The sequence below is a fragment of the Mandrillus leucophaeus genome, unplaced genomic scaffold, assembly GCF_000951045.1.
Source record: "Mandrillus leucophaeus isolate KB7577 unplaced genomic scaffold, Mleu.le_1.0 Scaffold50, whole genome shotgun sequence".
NCBI classification, from domain to species: domain Eukaryota; kingdom Metazoa; phylum Chordata; class Mammalia; order Primates; family Cercopithecidae; genus Mandrillus; species Mandrillus leucophaeus.
The window spans coordinates 821,036-836,942 of record NW_012105365.1 but is presented as its reverse complement, the minus strand read 5'-3'; the positions used below and the strand labels follow the sequence as shown (position 1 = coordinate 836,942).

The 15,907-nt window shown below is 37.2% G+C and overlaps 1 protein-coding gene across 4 annotated transcripts in view; it reads left to right on the top strand.

Moving 5' to 3' along the window:
* CDK14 (cyclin-dependent kinase 14) overlaps positions 1–15,907 on the top strand; it is a 603,701-nt gene that overhangs the window by 106,306 nt on the left and 481,488 nt on the right. The window contains exon 1 of one of the 4 annotated variants that reach the window (XM_011996011.1): positions 3,151–3,857. The exons of 1 other annotated variant lie outside the window; for it this stretch is intronic. Coding sequence is in view for 1 of the 3 variants with exons in the window: in XM_011996009.1 (XP_011851399.1) it covers positions 3,308–3,490 (183 nt within the window). In the remaining 2 variants the exon portion in view is untranslated. Of the gene's footprint in view, positions 1–3,150; positions 3,858–15,907 lie in introns of those variants that run through there. 2 more of the 4 variants (XM_011996009.1, XM_011996012.1) reach the window with 2 other exon arrangements.

Sequence of the window (15,907 nt, the reverse complement as noted above, 5' to 3'; positions counted from 1 at the left end):
TTGAAGCTATAATTTTTATTTTAAGCTCTACTGTTGTTCTTTTATGGTATAGTTTCAGACACATCTCAATGGCCTCTAATAAAGATATTCTTAACACCATAGATTGTGAATCCTGTATGACATAATGATTAATTTCCTGCAGCTTTGCCCTCTCGCTGCTCTCTTTACTTCTGCTTTATAGTCAGACTTGTTGTCTACACGCTTGTTGACACTATTATTTTCCCCTACCCATTCCTCAAGCTCCCCATCCATTTCCACTCTATGTCTGTCCACAGAATTTGTTTGAACTTCTGTCATCAGCAACTCCACTTACTATTTATTTATTCAGCAAGTACTGAGTACTGTCCTAGGGGCTGGGGAAACACAGGAGAACAAATGAGAAGTCCATGCTCTTGAGCAGTTTACATTCTAGTAGGGGAGGAAGACAAACAAAGTAAATTAATGAACAAAAACAGTGTAATGTGATAGGGGAGGGAGGAGCAACAGCAGAGAAAAGCCAGAGAAGGACTCTGAAAAGGCAATACCTGAGGTCCAACTGAATAATGGGAGGGAGTCAGCCAAGGGGTTATCTGGGAAGAACATTCTAGGCAGAGAGAACAGCAAACATAAACATTCCTGAGGAACCAGCTTTGAGGAAAATAAAAATTGTCCATTGTGACCGAATCATAGTTGGATGGGTGCTGTGCTCAGAGCCACTTGGTAGTGGGTGTGTAGGGTGAACAGAAGTCCTTCCTCTCCAGGTCTCAGTCAGTGACTGATCAGCCCAGGGATACAAAAGCCTGGCCCTCTTGTTTCAGGGGAGACTAGTGCTGGGTGTAGTTTTTGTCTGAGGCCACATTCTTCCTTGGCTTTTCCCCTCCCTGTCCTGCCTCCTCATTTCTTTTCACTGAGAGCATGCCCTCAATAAATTGTAAGATCCGAGCCCAGCTCTGTTTCTAGGAAACCCTGACCTAGGTGTATAAGCAAACTTTTGATCTGTCATCTGAGCTTCAGACCCTTAGACAGCTGCCTATGCAACATGTCCACTTGGATGTTCAGAAATACCTAAAACTCAGTGTGTAAAAAATTGAATTTATGATAGTTTCCTCTTTTGCTCAAGTTTGTATTCTTCCTGTGTTCACTCGTTTCTTTATGAACCAGCCTTTCACTAGTTATATGAGAGAATTCAGTATAGATTTTCCCTTTCCATTAGACTTCATGTCCAGTCTCTCAGCAGGTAACTTATGGTAAATGCCTCTTACCTCTGTTGTCTTTCCACCCACATTTTCATGGCTTTAGTTCAGGGCCTTGTCTGAAACACTAGCTTAGCTTTCCAAGTGGCCTCTCCGCTTCCCTTCCTTCATTTCACCAATCCATTTCTACACCATTACCCTGTCGTAAAATGAAAAACCTCATCCAGCTACTGTTCTGCCTCTAGTCCTGTAGGGCCTTTCTATTGGATTAAATGGCAACTTCCTATAGGATAAAATTCCCAACTTTTTAGCATGGCTTACAGGGCCGTTTCTGCCCGGGCATTGAGCCACCTTTCCTCTGAGCCTTCACAATGGTGACCACTGTGGGTACGGCTTGGTTATTTCCTCATACGGCTTCCAGTTTCAGGCTTCATGCTGTTCCCCAAATGTCCTTCTTCTCCTGGGTAGTACTGGAAGCTTCAGCTTTAGGTACCTCCTCTGTGAAGTCTTTTTTGAGCCACCTAAGGAATATTGTTTATCCTTAATAGAGCACTCTCAAAATACTCATTTCAGTGTATTATAATCACTTGCTTTATTTCTAATCACTCAAGGCATTCATTGAAGGCAGAGAATATGACTCTTCACATTGCTGGGCACGTTAACGTGTTTGCTGAATGAATAGATGAAAGAATAAAGGAGAAATGTTATTGTGTTTATTGGTTTTTATACAAGATGTCTTAGTGAACACAAACATTTTACGAATGATAGGGGAAAGGGGATAGCCTAAGAAGAACTTTTAGCCCTAAAATATGGAGTTGGGAAATTCATTAATTTTTTAATGTTAATTTAATATTTGCTAGATGCCTAGCATTGTATTATGTGGTATTTAAATAAATTTTGAAAAATGCAATTGGTGTGATTTATCAAGGGCCTTAAAATGGGGAAAATGCCAACAATACAAGAGAGTTTTATGAGGTGACATATGATTAAATCTTGAATGACTCAATAAGAAGTGCTGTTGGTTCTGAAAAAGGTGTCTTTTTGGGCTGGAGGGATAATCACAAAAATCCTCAGGTTCTTGAAAGACCTGTTGAAGGCTGTTCTGCAGAAATGATGCTCATATAATTCAGTAGTTTTCAGATATTAAGGAGTTAGCTTTCTCTTTTGGCTTTGTTGAAGATGAAAGTATGTAATATTTGTGTTTGAACAATAACTTTTTAAAAAGATTTTAAAGCTTTTGTGTTGCAGGAAAACAAAGTTGAATATCTTCATAGTGTCATTCAAAATAATGAAGGTGAAGATGGTTTGCAAGTGGGAGAAAGAAGAGATGATTCATTTAAACCAATTAGGATGTGAAGGGAAAACACTTTGCCTGAGGTTTCTCATCATCATTTGTATACCCCAGTTTGGGGAGCTTTGGGAGTATCAACCGCTTATCATTGACACAGTAGTTACCTCCTCGTGTACTTTAATTTTTTAAATAAGTGAATATTTACAAGGTTAGATTTCATGCCTTTTTTTATTTCTTACCTAAGGTATTTCTCAGTTGTGTTGTTGTATCTTAATCTAATTTATATCCTTTCGTGATTCTGTGTACGGAGGACAGGAACTCCTTTAAAAAAGAATGGATCAACCACTTTCCTGTAGGGGTCGCTGTGAGAGTAGCAGTCTGGCATCCTTCCTTTGCCGCCTAGCACCTTGTGGCATGACTTGGCACAATTTGCCTAAGGATTGTGAGATCTGGCTTGTTTTGGTATTTTATTTTTCAGAGTGGTATGAGCTCTAAGTGCACCAAAAATTCTGCAAGCTCATAACTATGCATTCTTTTACTTTGGTTCTGTGTATGCTGCACCTGTGTTGTTGTTGTTTTTTTTTTAACCATGTATTTGATGTACGGTTATTTTAGAGTTCTTATTATGCTCCATTTGCATATGACAAATATATACACATAGACACCATTTTAGCAGCTTTTGCAGCATGCATGATGGTGGCTGAAACTTGGCCTTCTATAGGATCCCAGATTATTATTTAATGGGGTTGTCACTCAGGACACTTACTGGCTTTCTCCAGTGCTCTTAAAAAAATTGAATTGAGCATGATGAGGTGCATCCCGTTGATTAAATGTTTTTCCTCCCATGCAATCACCATTAGCTGTTTGGCTCCCATTCTGCATTCTTTTGAAGCAGCCCTGCATTGCAAATCAATATGTTTCTGAAAAGACAGTGTGTTGTGAATTGCCTGGACAGCATATGCACGGATACTTTGGCTGCAATGCTGCTGCAGAGCCCGGTTACTCTGCCTTCCTGGGAACTCCACAGGCAAGTCCATCGTGTTTGGAAAAAAAAAAATTAGATTTTTTGGAGAAAATAATTGAGCTGTTAAAGCTATTGATAGTGAATGTTAGCATATCCTTTGACATGTTTCTTCTGAACAGTTTTTGGTCTTATTCCACTGAGATTAGCTTCTCTTAGGAGATTCCTGGGCTTTTTTTTTTTTTTTTTTTTTTTTTTGCTTGCTTATGCATCCCCCTCTCTTGGTTGTAGTACGGCCGTACCATTTCAGCTTGCTAGTGCAGAAAGATGTGAATTCAGTTGCTGTATGAGCCTGGCCTGGTGCAAACACATTGCTAGAGACATGTTAAAGAGTTCCAGGTGAATCAAGCCTGAGGGAGACAACAGCAGAACGGTAAGACGGAGCATGCTTAAAATTATAGCAGGGGTTTTAATTTGGAGCATCTCGGCAAGTCTGAATCCTGACTCACTCATTTACAACTTAAAAAGGATTCATTTTATGCATGTCATTTTACTCACTTCCTTCTATTTAACTGCCAGAAACATCACAGATTGATAAAGGGGGTATTTAAATTAGGGATCTGACTGGAGGTTACTCATGGGAGAGTCTTTTGAGGTTCCCGAGGCTACTGCTCCTAGTTTGTAAACACCAGTAGCAGAGATAAGATGGGGAAAAGGTTTTACGACTGCTTCTTTGCCATATCTGAGTCTTATTCCTTCTGAAACTAGTCTTTATTTATTATAGCTGAAAGAGATCTTACAGATTGTTTTTGCCTGGCTATGCTTGGCTGAATGCCCTCTGAGTCAAGCAAGTGAAGGACGAGAGACTACTTTTTCCATTTGAGTAAACTGATGTCCATGAATTTAGCTGGATTGGATCTGAGTAGAATAAATATCTCTAATATATTAGGGACCTGGGGCTTCCTCACTGCTCATCCTACTTCCTTCCCTTTTGGATCACAGAAATGCACCTGCTTTAAGTGTGTGTTGCTGAGCAGAGGTCAGTGTGCTGGTATTTTGCATCATTACACCTGTAGTGGTTATGCTTTCATGTACAGAAGTGATGATTCTTCATGCAGTTCTGCTTGAAGTGCCGGCTCTGATAGTAGACTATTAGCGTTTTGGATGCTAATGGAGAACCCCTGCATTCATGAAGGACTGTGGTAGCAGACAGCCTACTCCAATGATGCTTACCTGCTTGTAAAGCAGATAAAATTGAGAGATAGGAATGTAAACCTTGACGTCTTCAGAGACTGAATTTTTGTTTCCTTTGTTAATTGTCACACAGTTGACATATTTGATGTGGTGGGGGTTTGAACTTGAAGGACGTGTTTTAATAGTGTTCGGAGTGAGACTAATAACATTACTTAGCCCTAGTGACTTTATGTGGATTCACCTGTTATTATATACATGCTGAATGTTAAGGATGTCAGCATTTGATTTTTTGCTTTAAAAATATTCCACTTATGTATAGTTTAATTAACTTAGTCCTTTATGTAAAATGTAAATGTGTAGTTGGTGAATATTAAGAAAATCATCAGGAGCTTGCATGTTGGCTATAAGCCAGTTCTGTATAATTTGTGACATAAGTAAATGTAAGAAAGATCACCTGATTAGTTGATAGGCTAATTGACAGAAATACTGGTAACTGTTGTGGTTCACTGTGAGTGAATTTCTTTAATGGTGCGGTGCTTCTATATTCACTCAACTATTTACTGTTGAGGTTGGACATTGATTTTTGGGAGTGAATATTTGGATTTTCTTCCAAAGATAGATCAAATTTACCTCTCTTTTTTAAAAACTTGTTTTTTCTGTTTAGAAGATGTTGCGCCCTGTGTTTACTGTTTCTTTTTCTGAGAATAATGTGTTTTAGCTATTTATATTTTTACTTTTACTTTGTGTGAGCTGTGAGGATTTTTTTTCATCCTGTGACAGAAGGAATTGTAAATTTGCAAAAAGTAATTTTTAAAAAGTAGAGCAATAATATGACTGCTTTTACAATCATGTGATATTTCTCTCATTCTGCAAATATTGATTAGCCACCTACTATGTGTAAAACATTGTAAGACCTGCTATATAAAGGAAGTATGGATGAAACAGTACCTTTTCCTGAAGGAGCTTAGAAATAGTTATATTGGTATTTTCCCCTGGAATATGCCCTATTATGCTTTCTCGTGGATAGTCAGTTTGGTGCTTTTTAATCCTCTCCTTTTAAAAAAGCATTTGTTTGTTAAACAAACATTTATGGAATCTATTGTGTAATAGTGGTGAGTAAAACAGATGTGGTCATGGTTCTTATGGAACTTACAGTCTACTACTTTTTTCTTTTTTTCAATTGAGCCGAGGGTCTCACTGTGTTGGCCAGGTTTGTCTTGAGCTCCTGGACTCAAGTGACCCTCCTGCTTTGGCCTTCCAAAGTACTGGGATTACAGGCATTAGCCACTACTGCCAGCTACAGTCTACTTTTAAAAATATTTCAAAGAGAAAATATGTGGCAAGTTTTTTTTTTTCTTTCATTTTGGTGATTATGAAGGAGATACTGTATGCTTTGATATTTTTTATTGTGGTAAAATATATATAACACAAATCTTGCCATTATTACCATTTTTAAGTTTATATTTCAGTGGCATTAAATATATTCACATTGTTTGCAACCATCACCACTATCCATTTCCAGAACTTTTTCATCAACACAAACAGAAACCTTACTCTGCTCTCATTAAATAGTAACTACCCATTCCCCTTCCCCCTGCCCCTGGTAATCTTATTCTATTTTCTGTGTCTATGAGTTTGGTATTCTAAGTACCTCATAGTATATTAAATGGAGTCGTATGTATTTTTCCTTTTGTCTCTGCCCTGTTTTACTTAGCATGTTTTCAAGGTTCATCCATGTTGTAGCATGTATCAGAATTTCATTCCTTCTTAATGCATTCCTTGATTTTTATATAGGATAGACAGCAGTTTTTCCTCGTCTGATGACATGAATCAAGATCCTGTATGGACATCATAATAGATACTTTAAATATACTAAAATAGCCTATGGGAAAGGGCAAGGAATAAGGAATAGAAATGCACTGAGAGAAAGAGTTATGGATATATTATATATTATTTTCATATATTTATCTATGGGTATATTATAATTGAGATGCTAAGATTTTCACATCAATTCTTTGCTGATAGCAACAATCAGCTGAAATAATTGGAAGCTGGGCCATAGCTTTTGTCATTATTAACGTTTGAATTTCACCCACTGTACTTCCATCTTCTTACTCTATTTTACTTCATAAGCAAAGACTAATCATGTTGAGGTCTTCTTACAGAGTCAGAGACTCTTAGAGCTGGCAGGTACTTTAGAAATTGTTATTTAATTGGTTCATTATCATTCACTAGCCAGTGTGAGAGGAAAACTCAGTCTCCTGCTGCCCACTGTGGGCCTTCTTTCACTCCCCACCCCATTTTCAGTGGAAACAACCAGAAAACCCCAAGTATCCTCTGAGTTTGACAGAAATCATAGAGGGTGTAAACTTGATGCTGTATTAAGAAGTTTTCCACTGGATGAGGTAAGCCTAGCTTCATGAATACAGCTTTCTGTTTCTCAGATTTCTTCCTGATACTGCTTCCATAAATTCAGACGGTTTTTCTGAGGGGACCTTTTTTAGAAAGCCAAGTTAAGGCCTCAGTGCTGTTCATTTGTTTTCTATCGACCATTTTGACAGTTCTTAGACTGGGTCAGTCAGCAGTTTATATCCATGCTTTTAACTCACTATCCAGGGGACCCAACCATTTATAGAAGAGGAAGATTCAACATAGCAATATCTAATACCTGAGCCTTCCAGCTAAGCCTGCTCCTTCTTCATGAGTCTTGCTTTCTGTCCCCCTATTTTTCTGTTATGGCCTGACTTTTATTATGAGACTAATTCAGAATCAGATTAATCAAATATATGTTAAATTTGAGTGGTAGGTTTGTGGAGAGAGAGGGAAGATGGGTCAGAAAACCTTAAACCAGTGAGCAGTTATTTTACACAGCTTTGGAAGTACTTTCTTTTTCTTCCTTTTTCTTTTTTTTCCATCAAGAGAGATAAGAGAGAATGAAGAGAAATGGAGAGAATTGTAGATAAAGTTGTTTTTTGTTTATTTCTGTCAGGATGTAAGAAGTCCCAGGGGACGTGTATGAAAGCCAACACAGTGGTCAAGAGCTTGAGCTTTGTATTCGGAGTCCTGTAATCAATCCCATCTCCTGTGTTTATTTTCTGTGGCCTTGGACATGTTACTTAATTCATGTGTGCCTCAATTTAACCATCTGTGAAATTGAGATAATATTATCACCTTTCTTATGAGGTTGTTGTGGAGATTAATTGGGAAGCTATTTTAAAGCATTTTTAATAGTAACTTACATAATAAGAGCTCAACAAAAGTTAGCCATCATCATCATTGTCATCTCATCTAGAAATCCTTAATTTCCATCTCTTTTCTATCAGCTGCATTATATCTTGCCCAAAATCCTTCTGTAGTTTGATTACAGAGCATATATAATTATTTCTTAGTGTTACTGAGTTTGAGTGGATAAAAGGAGTATGTAATAGAAAGCTCCAATATCCTATTTATCATCTGGCAGACTTTGGAAGGGCGAATGTTCTTTAGACTTACTTTTCTGCCCAGTTGATAACACATTTGCCCCAGCAGCTTATTCCTCAGGTAAATGAAATCTTGGTAAAAATACAAAGTTGACAGTGAAATGCTTCTGGAAGCACTGGAGTTTGTTTCCAGGTGACAAACAAACAGCAGGATGTGTGTATCCCACTGGTTTTCTCTATTCACCTTGCATCTCTTAGGCAAGATTTGGTATTGATTTTTCTCAGCTATAGGAAAGGTTTGCAGAACCAGTCTTCATGAAATCAGTTAGGAGTATTACTAATGGGTTACTGTCAAATTTATTATCACTGAGATTTTAGCTCTTTACAATAGATGAATCAATTGTTAAAGCAACATTGAAAGATACTTCCATTTTCTCCTCAAAGGTTCATTGTTCCCAGTGTTTCTCTTCATAAGCTCTGTGTGGTTAGTGACCCATATATGATTCTCTGAAAATGTTAAGAGCTTCGAAAGTCAATTCTATATTGAGTGATGCCCTGTATTTTCCTGAACTCTTTGATGGAGTTTGCAATCTAGATTTATTTTATAAGAAGAAAAACATTAAACTTTTCAACTTTATAACATCAGTCTTGACATCAACCACTAAATTATTATCCAAACACTAATAATACATTTATATTTTATTAAAAAGGTGGTTATTGTAGATTTGGAGATGTATGTTGTATTTATATAGCCATCTGTTTCAGAGTAAGAAGATAGTACACAATTTTATTTCTCCTTTAGAGAAGGAATTTAAAAATATTTATACTCTTTATTTTAAAATGCTGTTCATATGGTTACCAGGGGGAAAGAATTCAGATCCTAAAGGATCAGTCATATCTCCAGTAGTGTTTTCTCTTCAGTTTTCATTTTTTAATGTTACTGCGCCTTCTGGATGCTGTATCTTACATGAGGGACAGAATAGTGAGCTACAGATATTTGAAAGGTAGAGACATGAAGGAAGAACTGGCCTGGTTTAGTACAAAGAAGCCAGGGGTGGTTTAGTGAAACTCAAAAGTGAAACCAAACAGAATTCAGAAGGCACTTGAGACTGTCTTTTGCAAGGCCTTTGAGACAAGTGAGCTTCTGCAGTCCCTGTGATGTTTAAAAATACCTCTCAAACACTAAGCATATGTGTATAGGTAGAAAGCATCCTGGACCATATTACTGATTTCAAGTCTATGAATCTGAGATCAGCCTCTTCTGTTTATTAGTAGTTAGTGCTTCTGTTGTGGTAGACATTTTTAGTTTTTAAATCAGGGTGGTTAACAGTCAGCCCCCTTTGCCAGCTTAGTTCACACTGCTACATGTTATGGGGTCCTTTGGAAATACACTCTGGTTTTCTATTCTCAGGTAGAACCCAAGGCAAAACCTAAAAAAGAAAAGCTATGTTTAAACCTGTAAATCCTGTGGGAGAGGGAGGAAAAGTTTTTATTTGCAGGAACAGACCTTTTTTTTTTTTTTTTTTTTTTTAGAATAAGAGCTTTAAGGGAATAGTGTCTTGATGAAGAAACTAATTAGCCATGCAGTGTGAGCCACTTTGTGTAGCTTGATTTTTCTATTTTGTAGGGAATAGGTATTCCATTTCCCCAATGCAGCTATGGGAATTTTGTAGATTGGAAAACGCTGTGCTTTGTGGAGTCTCAAAACAAAGTCACCCGCTTGCTGTGCTTGGAGCTTCTCATCTCCTGTGTCCCATTTCTGAGCCCTTTGGCTATAAATGTTTTGGTGAGGGGTGGGGTGAATATAGATATCAATTTTAATATTTCACCTCTTAACACATACCATTTGGTCATATGCTATGAATTCTGCACTCCTGACTGTGTCTTTTTTCCACGATGGCATTTTAACCAGCATATGATTGTGGATGTCAACTGGAAGTCAGAAAATGTACATACTTTCTTCTTTCTCTTGTTGACCTTTTTGGAATATTTAATGTTTTTAGTGGAAACAGTGTCTGAAAGACATCTCATCTGGCTTTCCACATAATCAGAGTAGGATTTAATCTGGAGTGGGAAATATTCAGTTATGCCATTTGGGCCAAAGGTTCCCTCACACGCCGACACCAAAGGAGGACCTGTTTTAGGATACATGGTACTCTTCACAAATGTAAGTTCCTTTTCAAATTTCTTTTCTGGATCCTGAGGTGACTTCCCTCTAAGTTTCACCTCCAAATCTACCAAATAAACCCTAGTAAGTAGTAAGCAAAGCCAGATTCTGAATTCAATTCTGCTTAGGATAATTTTATAGTAATTGTTGTTATAGATATGATGGCCAGCAGCAAAACAATGTTCCTATATTAGAGACACATACATCTATAAATTTCTATGCAGGAAGTAATGTCATATATGCTGCTATAACCCAGGTATATTCTTTCTTCTCTACCTGTCACTCATTCCAATCCCATGGCTATTTAAATTCATAAACATATTGGATGTATATTATTGCAAATTTTATTTCAGAGCTCAAAATATATTGAGTTATCTGATAACTACCATGAAATTTTGCGATGTTTGAGTAAATTTTTATCACTCATTATACACAGAGACTGAAATAAATTTTCCCTCTAAATTTGCCCTCTCTCACAATCACAATCTCTTATTTGACCATAACAACAGAATATATCATTACATGGTTTACAGCACCATGTCTCAAACTTCAAGGTGCACAGAAATCAACCAGGGATCTTGTTAAAATTCAGATTCTGACTCGGTAGAACTGCAATCGGTCTGGGATCCCAGGTGATGCCAGTGCTGCCAGTCTGCAAGCAGCAAGGGGTTAACTTTTCCAGATGAAATTCTGGTCTGCTAAGCTGACTACATTCTGAAAAACTTATACAGACAACTAACAATAGGGCTGGTAATTCTACCCTTGCTATGAGTGTTCATTAAAACTTTAGGTTAAATTTATCATTATGATTTGGACAAAATGAAGAAGCTAGAGGTCAGAAAATATAGGCATCTACCTATGTGAGCCTTAAAAAAAGCTGTATCTCATCTGAAATGTGTAATTATCACAGAAGAGAAAGCGACTAAATAAAATTATTTTAGCAACATGTACCAAAGGTTAAGCTTCTGGAAGGACTACCTAACATTCCATAATAGAATTAGCAAAACGGTTATCAAGCCTATTAATGGCAAGGATTGAAGTCCAGTAAGGGATGTAACAAAACTATAGTCACTGAAGCAGCATAAATGAATGTAGTGTCCTCAAGAGTCCTCCATTCAGTTGTGTCCACTAGCTGATGAATTCAGGATTTAAGTGAAATTAGGTCAGATGCCAAAGAAATCATGTAGTAGAAAAATAAGCATTTTAAAACTAAATTGCAATATTAGACATTGAATTCTGATGAATGGAAACATCTGGTAAAGTGTTTTCATGACTGGAAAACATCTCAACACAGAAGGTACCTTGTTTTTAATGTAGTTTCTCAGGACTAATTTTTTTTAATGACCTATTTTTAGTTAAAGGGGAAAGCTTATAATTAGCAAAACAGTTCATCATTGAGTAAATTTTAACAGAACTATTTCATGCCCAGTCTTTTGTGCTTGGGAAACACTAAAGAAACAGAAGATATGGTTTGTGTGCTCAAGGTGTTTACAGTCTGGTCATGGAAATACAAACACGTGAGAAACAGTGCTCAGCAAAGACAGAGCTCCCCCCACCCACCAAAATAAACCGAACACATGAAAACAAATTTTACAGTAACTTATATAAGAATATATGATAACGTATGTTTCAGTAACAAATTATAAAGTACAGTCTAAAAATGATGTAGTTGGTAGTGAGGGCATTTTTGGTTGTGACAGTGACAGTGATATAAGGGCAGGACTAGCATTTAGTAAGAACCATGGTTGCCAGATGTTCTACAATGTGTACTGCTGTGCTAATGCTGCACCCAAATAATTTTCAGCCACAATGCCCAGGATGCCACCACTGAGAAACAGTTTCAGGATGTCAGAGTTAAGTAAAATCTGAAAAGACTGGAGACATCAAGAGAAGTGTGTTCATAGTATGTACCTGTCTTTGTCCTTTCTACATCTTAAAATTCTAACAAAGTGGAACACAAAGGAAGCACAAAGAAATGAATTTATGTGTGAGACTTTACTAGTTAGTCTATCTAAAATTATTTACCAGCTGCACACTGCTGCCTAGAGTTCATAGTAGAACATTAGAGCTAAAACTGATCTGTATCATTTTACAGATGAGAAGACTGAGATCTGGGGAGTTTAAGTGGCTTGTTTTGAGGCACTTAGTTCTGACTTCCATGGGCAGTATGCTTGCATGTATGTTAGGTAATGTTCTGAAGGTGATTTTAGGCAAGATCTTGGTTCTCATAAAACAAAGCTGTAAGTAAAACACATTCTTGCATATATCATTCTATATGCCTATATATCTTTGCTCTATGTAGCCACTGTTACTGCCATCTCTGTGTATACGCACATACTGTTAGGGAGAAAATAGAGAAGACAGCAAGCAAAGAGAGGAAAGCATACTTTTAGACTTGACAGATTTAAGTTATAGATGAAGGCAGTTATCATTGGTTATGATTCTAGTGGCAATGATTCTAATTCTTCCTACCCCTCTCTTCTACCCAAAACTCTTGCACATCTATCCTTACTAGCTGAAATTACTTTTATAAGGGAGGAAACTTCTTGTTCTGTAATGCTTAAAGTTCATATAATACTGGGAGACATAGTGCTATGATTTAAGTGCTCAAAAACTTATAAATGACTGATGATTTTTTAATATTGGGAGCAGATTTTAAGTACGATAAAGCCATCAGGCCCTCCTGGGGTATTGGACAAAGGGAAAAAACAAATGAAAGAGGTTGTCAAGATTTTTGCTTATTTCATAGTTTTGCACTGGACCTGTGATGGACATTCCTTTCATGAATATCAAAAGAGCATGACCTAGCTACAGCCTAATGCATGATACATATTTGCTGTGGGTTGACCTGGAGTCTTTTAAACCGATTCTTTTCCAGTGTCTGCCTTCAACTAAGAGTGTGGAGTAGAGCAGTGGAGAAGTTCACACTCTGAACCCAGTAAAATGCTTATCACCAGAAAAAGGGTGATTCAAAGGGACAATTTTCAGCCCGAATGAATTCACTTGAAATGAATGCCAAGCTTAACTGAATTAAGTTGTGCGCTTTCAAATCCACTGCTGTGAGTTCAGTAGACAGTTGTCTGGATCTTACATAGCTCTAAGCTAAAATCGTAGGTCAAACTGTGACTTTTGGAGCCTCGTACACGGTTTGAATTTCTACTCAGTTTTGAGTTTGCCAGCAAATGAACAAGTTCCTGTTAATAATGAGTAGACCAAATTAATCACTTCAGATGAATATCCATATGTATGGGTGCATCTCAAAGCAAGTTTGAAATTCTAGCTTCTATTTAATTTACTGGAAAAAAAGAAGTTTATTTTGGTATTTGTGATGATTTCTTCTTTTTATCTGTTTTCGAATACCAGCAGACATCCCTGCTTATGTGATTTTTTGTTACTTCAGTTTCTAAATGGAACAAGTAGTATGAAAAAGTACAGTCATGGAGAAAACTATTCTTAGTTCTCATTGATATTTGAATGTCTTGTTTTCACACGATACTGATAGCATAGCTGTCTACTGGAATTTGCCTTGGGCAGAGGTGCCAAAGATGTTTTCTTCTGGCCCCATGATTTGTGAAAACCACTTTTAACCTGTGGAAGTTCCTTATTTTCCACGAGTTAATGAACAAATCTTTACTGTACTCTTCAAGAGGAGATTTTAAGGGAAAGGTACTTTAGGGGGCTATAAAATGAATATAAGACATAGTTCTTGCCCTGTGGAAGAGATAGTCAGGTTGTTGACATTAAAGTATCACAAAAAGAATAATTACAATCTAAGGTATGCAAAAATATTGGAGCAGACTAAATTCACTGAAGTGAATTATTAATAAAGGATTGGTCTGAGTGGGTGGGATTTAATCAACAAGTGCATTTAGGCAAAGGCAATTTTGGAGACAAGTCATGGCTTGGTAGGAGGAAGGTTTTCAGGCTGAGGACACTAAAAGCATGGGTGAAGGACAGTGAAGCTGATGGACAGTGCGTAGAATGTCCGAGGGTCTCCTGTGTCCAGAATGTTCACAGCTCGTGGCCTTTGTATTTGGCCAAGTACCCACATCTTTAAGAATATGTGTAGCTAAGAAATGTAATTTTGAAAACCAAATTGTCTCCATTTAAGCATTGATTACTGACCTAATTAAATTCCCTTAATGTCATATACTAATTTAGTGTAACTGATTATTTTGCCATATTCTAGATACTTTTAAACAAAGAAGACATACCTAAATGTAATTATTACAAATTATTAATATATTACTATACTTAACAGTGTAGTTTTAAGTAATCTTATTATTATTTCTCTGTTCTTTTTTATAGCTTTCTGGGGTTATAGATCCACTTATTTAGATTTCTTCCAGGGGGTTCAGTAATAATATTTTTTGTGTCTTTTTGGGATTGTGTAATCTTTACAGGGCCACAAGTAAAAGAATCCCTTCTCAGAACAGCCATGGTTACAGGATCTGAGTTGTTGATTGTTGGGTTCCTGGATGCTTTTTTCAGGTCAGAGATTCACATCTGAGTCACGGGTTGGCAGTCAAGCTGAGTTTTCTTTTTAAGGGTTAAATTTCATATGTGTTATTAAAATTTAACTTACTTAAAAAAATGCTTTCCACACTGGTTCACATAGGTTTTCTTTTTAATCTTGTTTCTCTCCACCAGATGTGTACTTTGTAATACGTTGCTTAGGAAACATCATCTGCCCTTTAGCCTGTTGCATTACATCCACCCACCTGGTCTGCTGTCGTTGGAACATGCTGTGTTGCTTTTCTTTCTACACTCATGCTACTTGGACCCTCCCCACAGGCCCTGATCATTCATTCCTGCCCTTGATACAGTTCCTTGCTACTTTTTTTTCTAGCACTTCTTGGCTTACTCAGAGTTCTGTATCTTAAAATCAACCATATCGTGTTATATTCATTCTTTTATATTATAGCTGCCATTTGGCCTTTATAGTAACTTTTTTCTTTTGAAATCATAATGAACTCATGGTCTTTCAACAGCTCAGCTTGTTCTATTTAACCATACTTTTATTTTTCCTTTTGATGCTCAAATAAATAATCACAGTTTGGACAGTGGGAACCCCTTTCGGCAGATTCCTTTGTCCTTCTAGCATGATCCCTGACATTTTTGAAAGGGTGCTAGTTTTCTGGTAACAGCTGGATGTTTCCTGGCTCTTTCACACTTCCTGCACCGTGAACTGGAATCTATTACTTTCCAAAGAGTTCTTCCTTTCCTTACTGGAGAATTGGAATGTAGGCCAAAATCTGGGCCCTAGGGGTGCACATGAAAGTTAGTAGTGGATAAAAGGGCTACTGTTTGGTGGTTGGAAGAATCTATGTTTTTGAGGTTTGGGTTCTCAGTGATTTTTTCCGATTTGACATTCCATACTTCTGTCTCTGAGTTTTTTAATATATGAGGTTTTATCTTTTACTAAGACCTTTTACTGCACTGACCATAAGCATTTTGCTATGGGCAGAAAGATTCTATTTGGGGTAGGAAGCATTTATTCAGATTGCTGACAAGTTAATATAAGCATTCAACTGAAGACTTATACGCGGGGGAGTAGCACCAGTGTATACTGTGTCTTTCGGAACCCTCTTTCATTGCTAAGACCCAGACTACTCGCTTTTCTCTTCATGCACCCTGGATACTTAAATAATTTTATTCTAAGAACTCTCCTCCCCTCCCTTCTTCTCCCCTCTTACCCCTCTT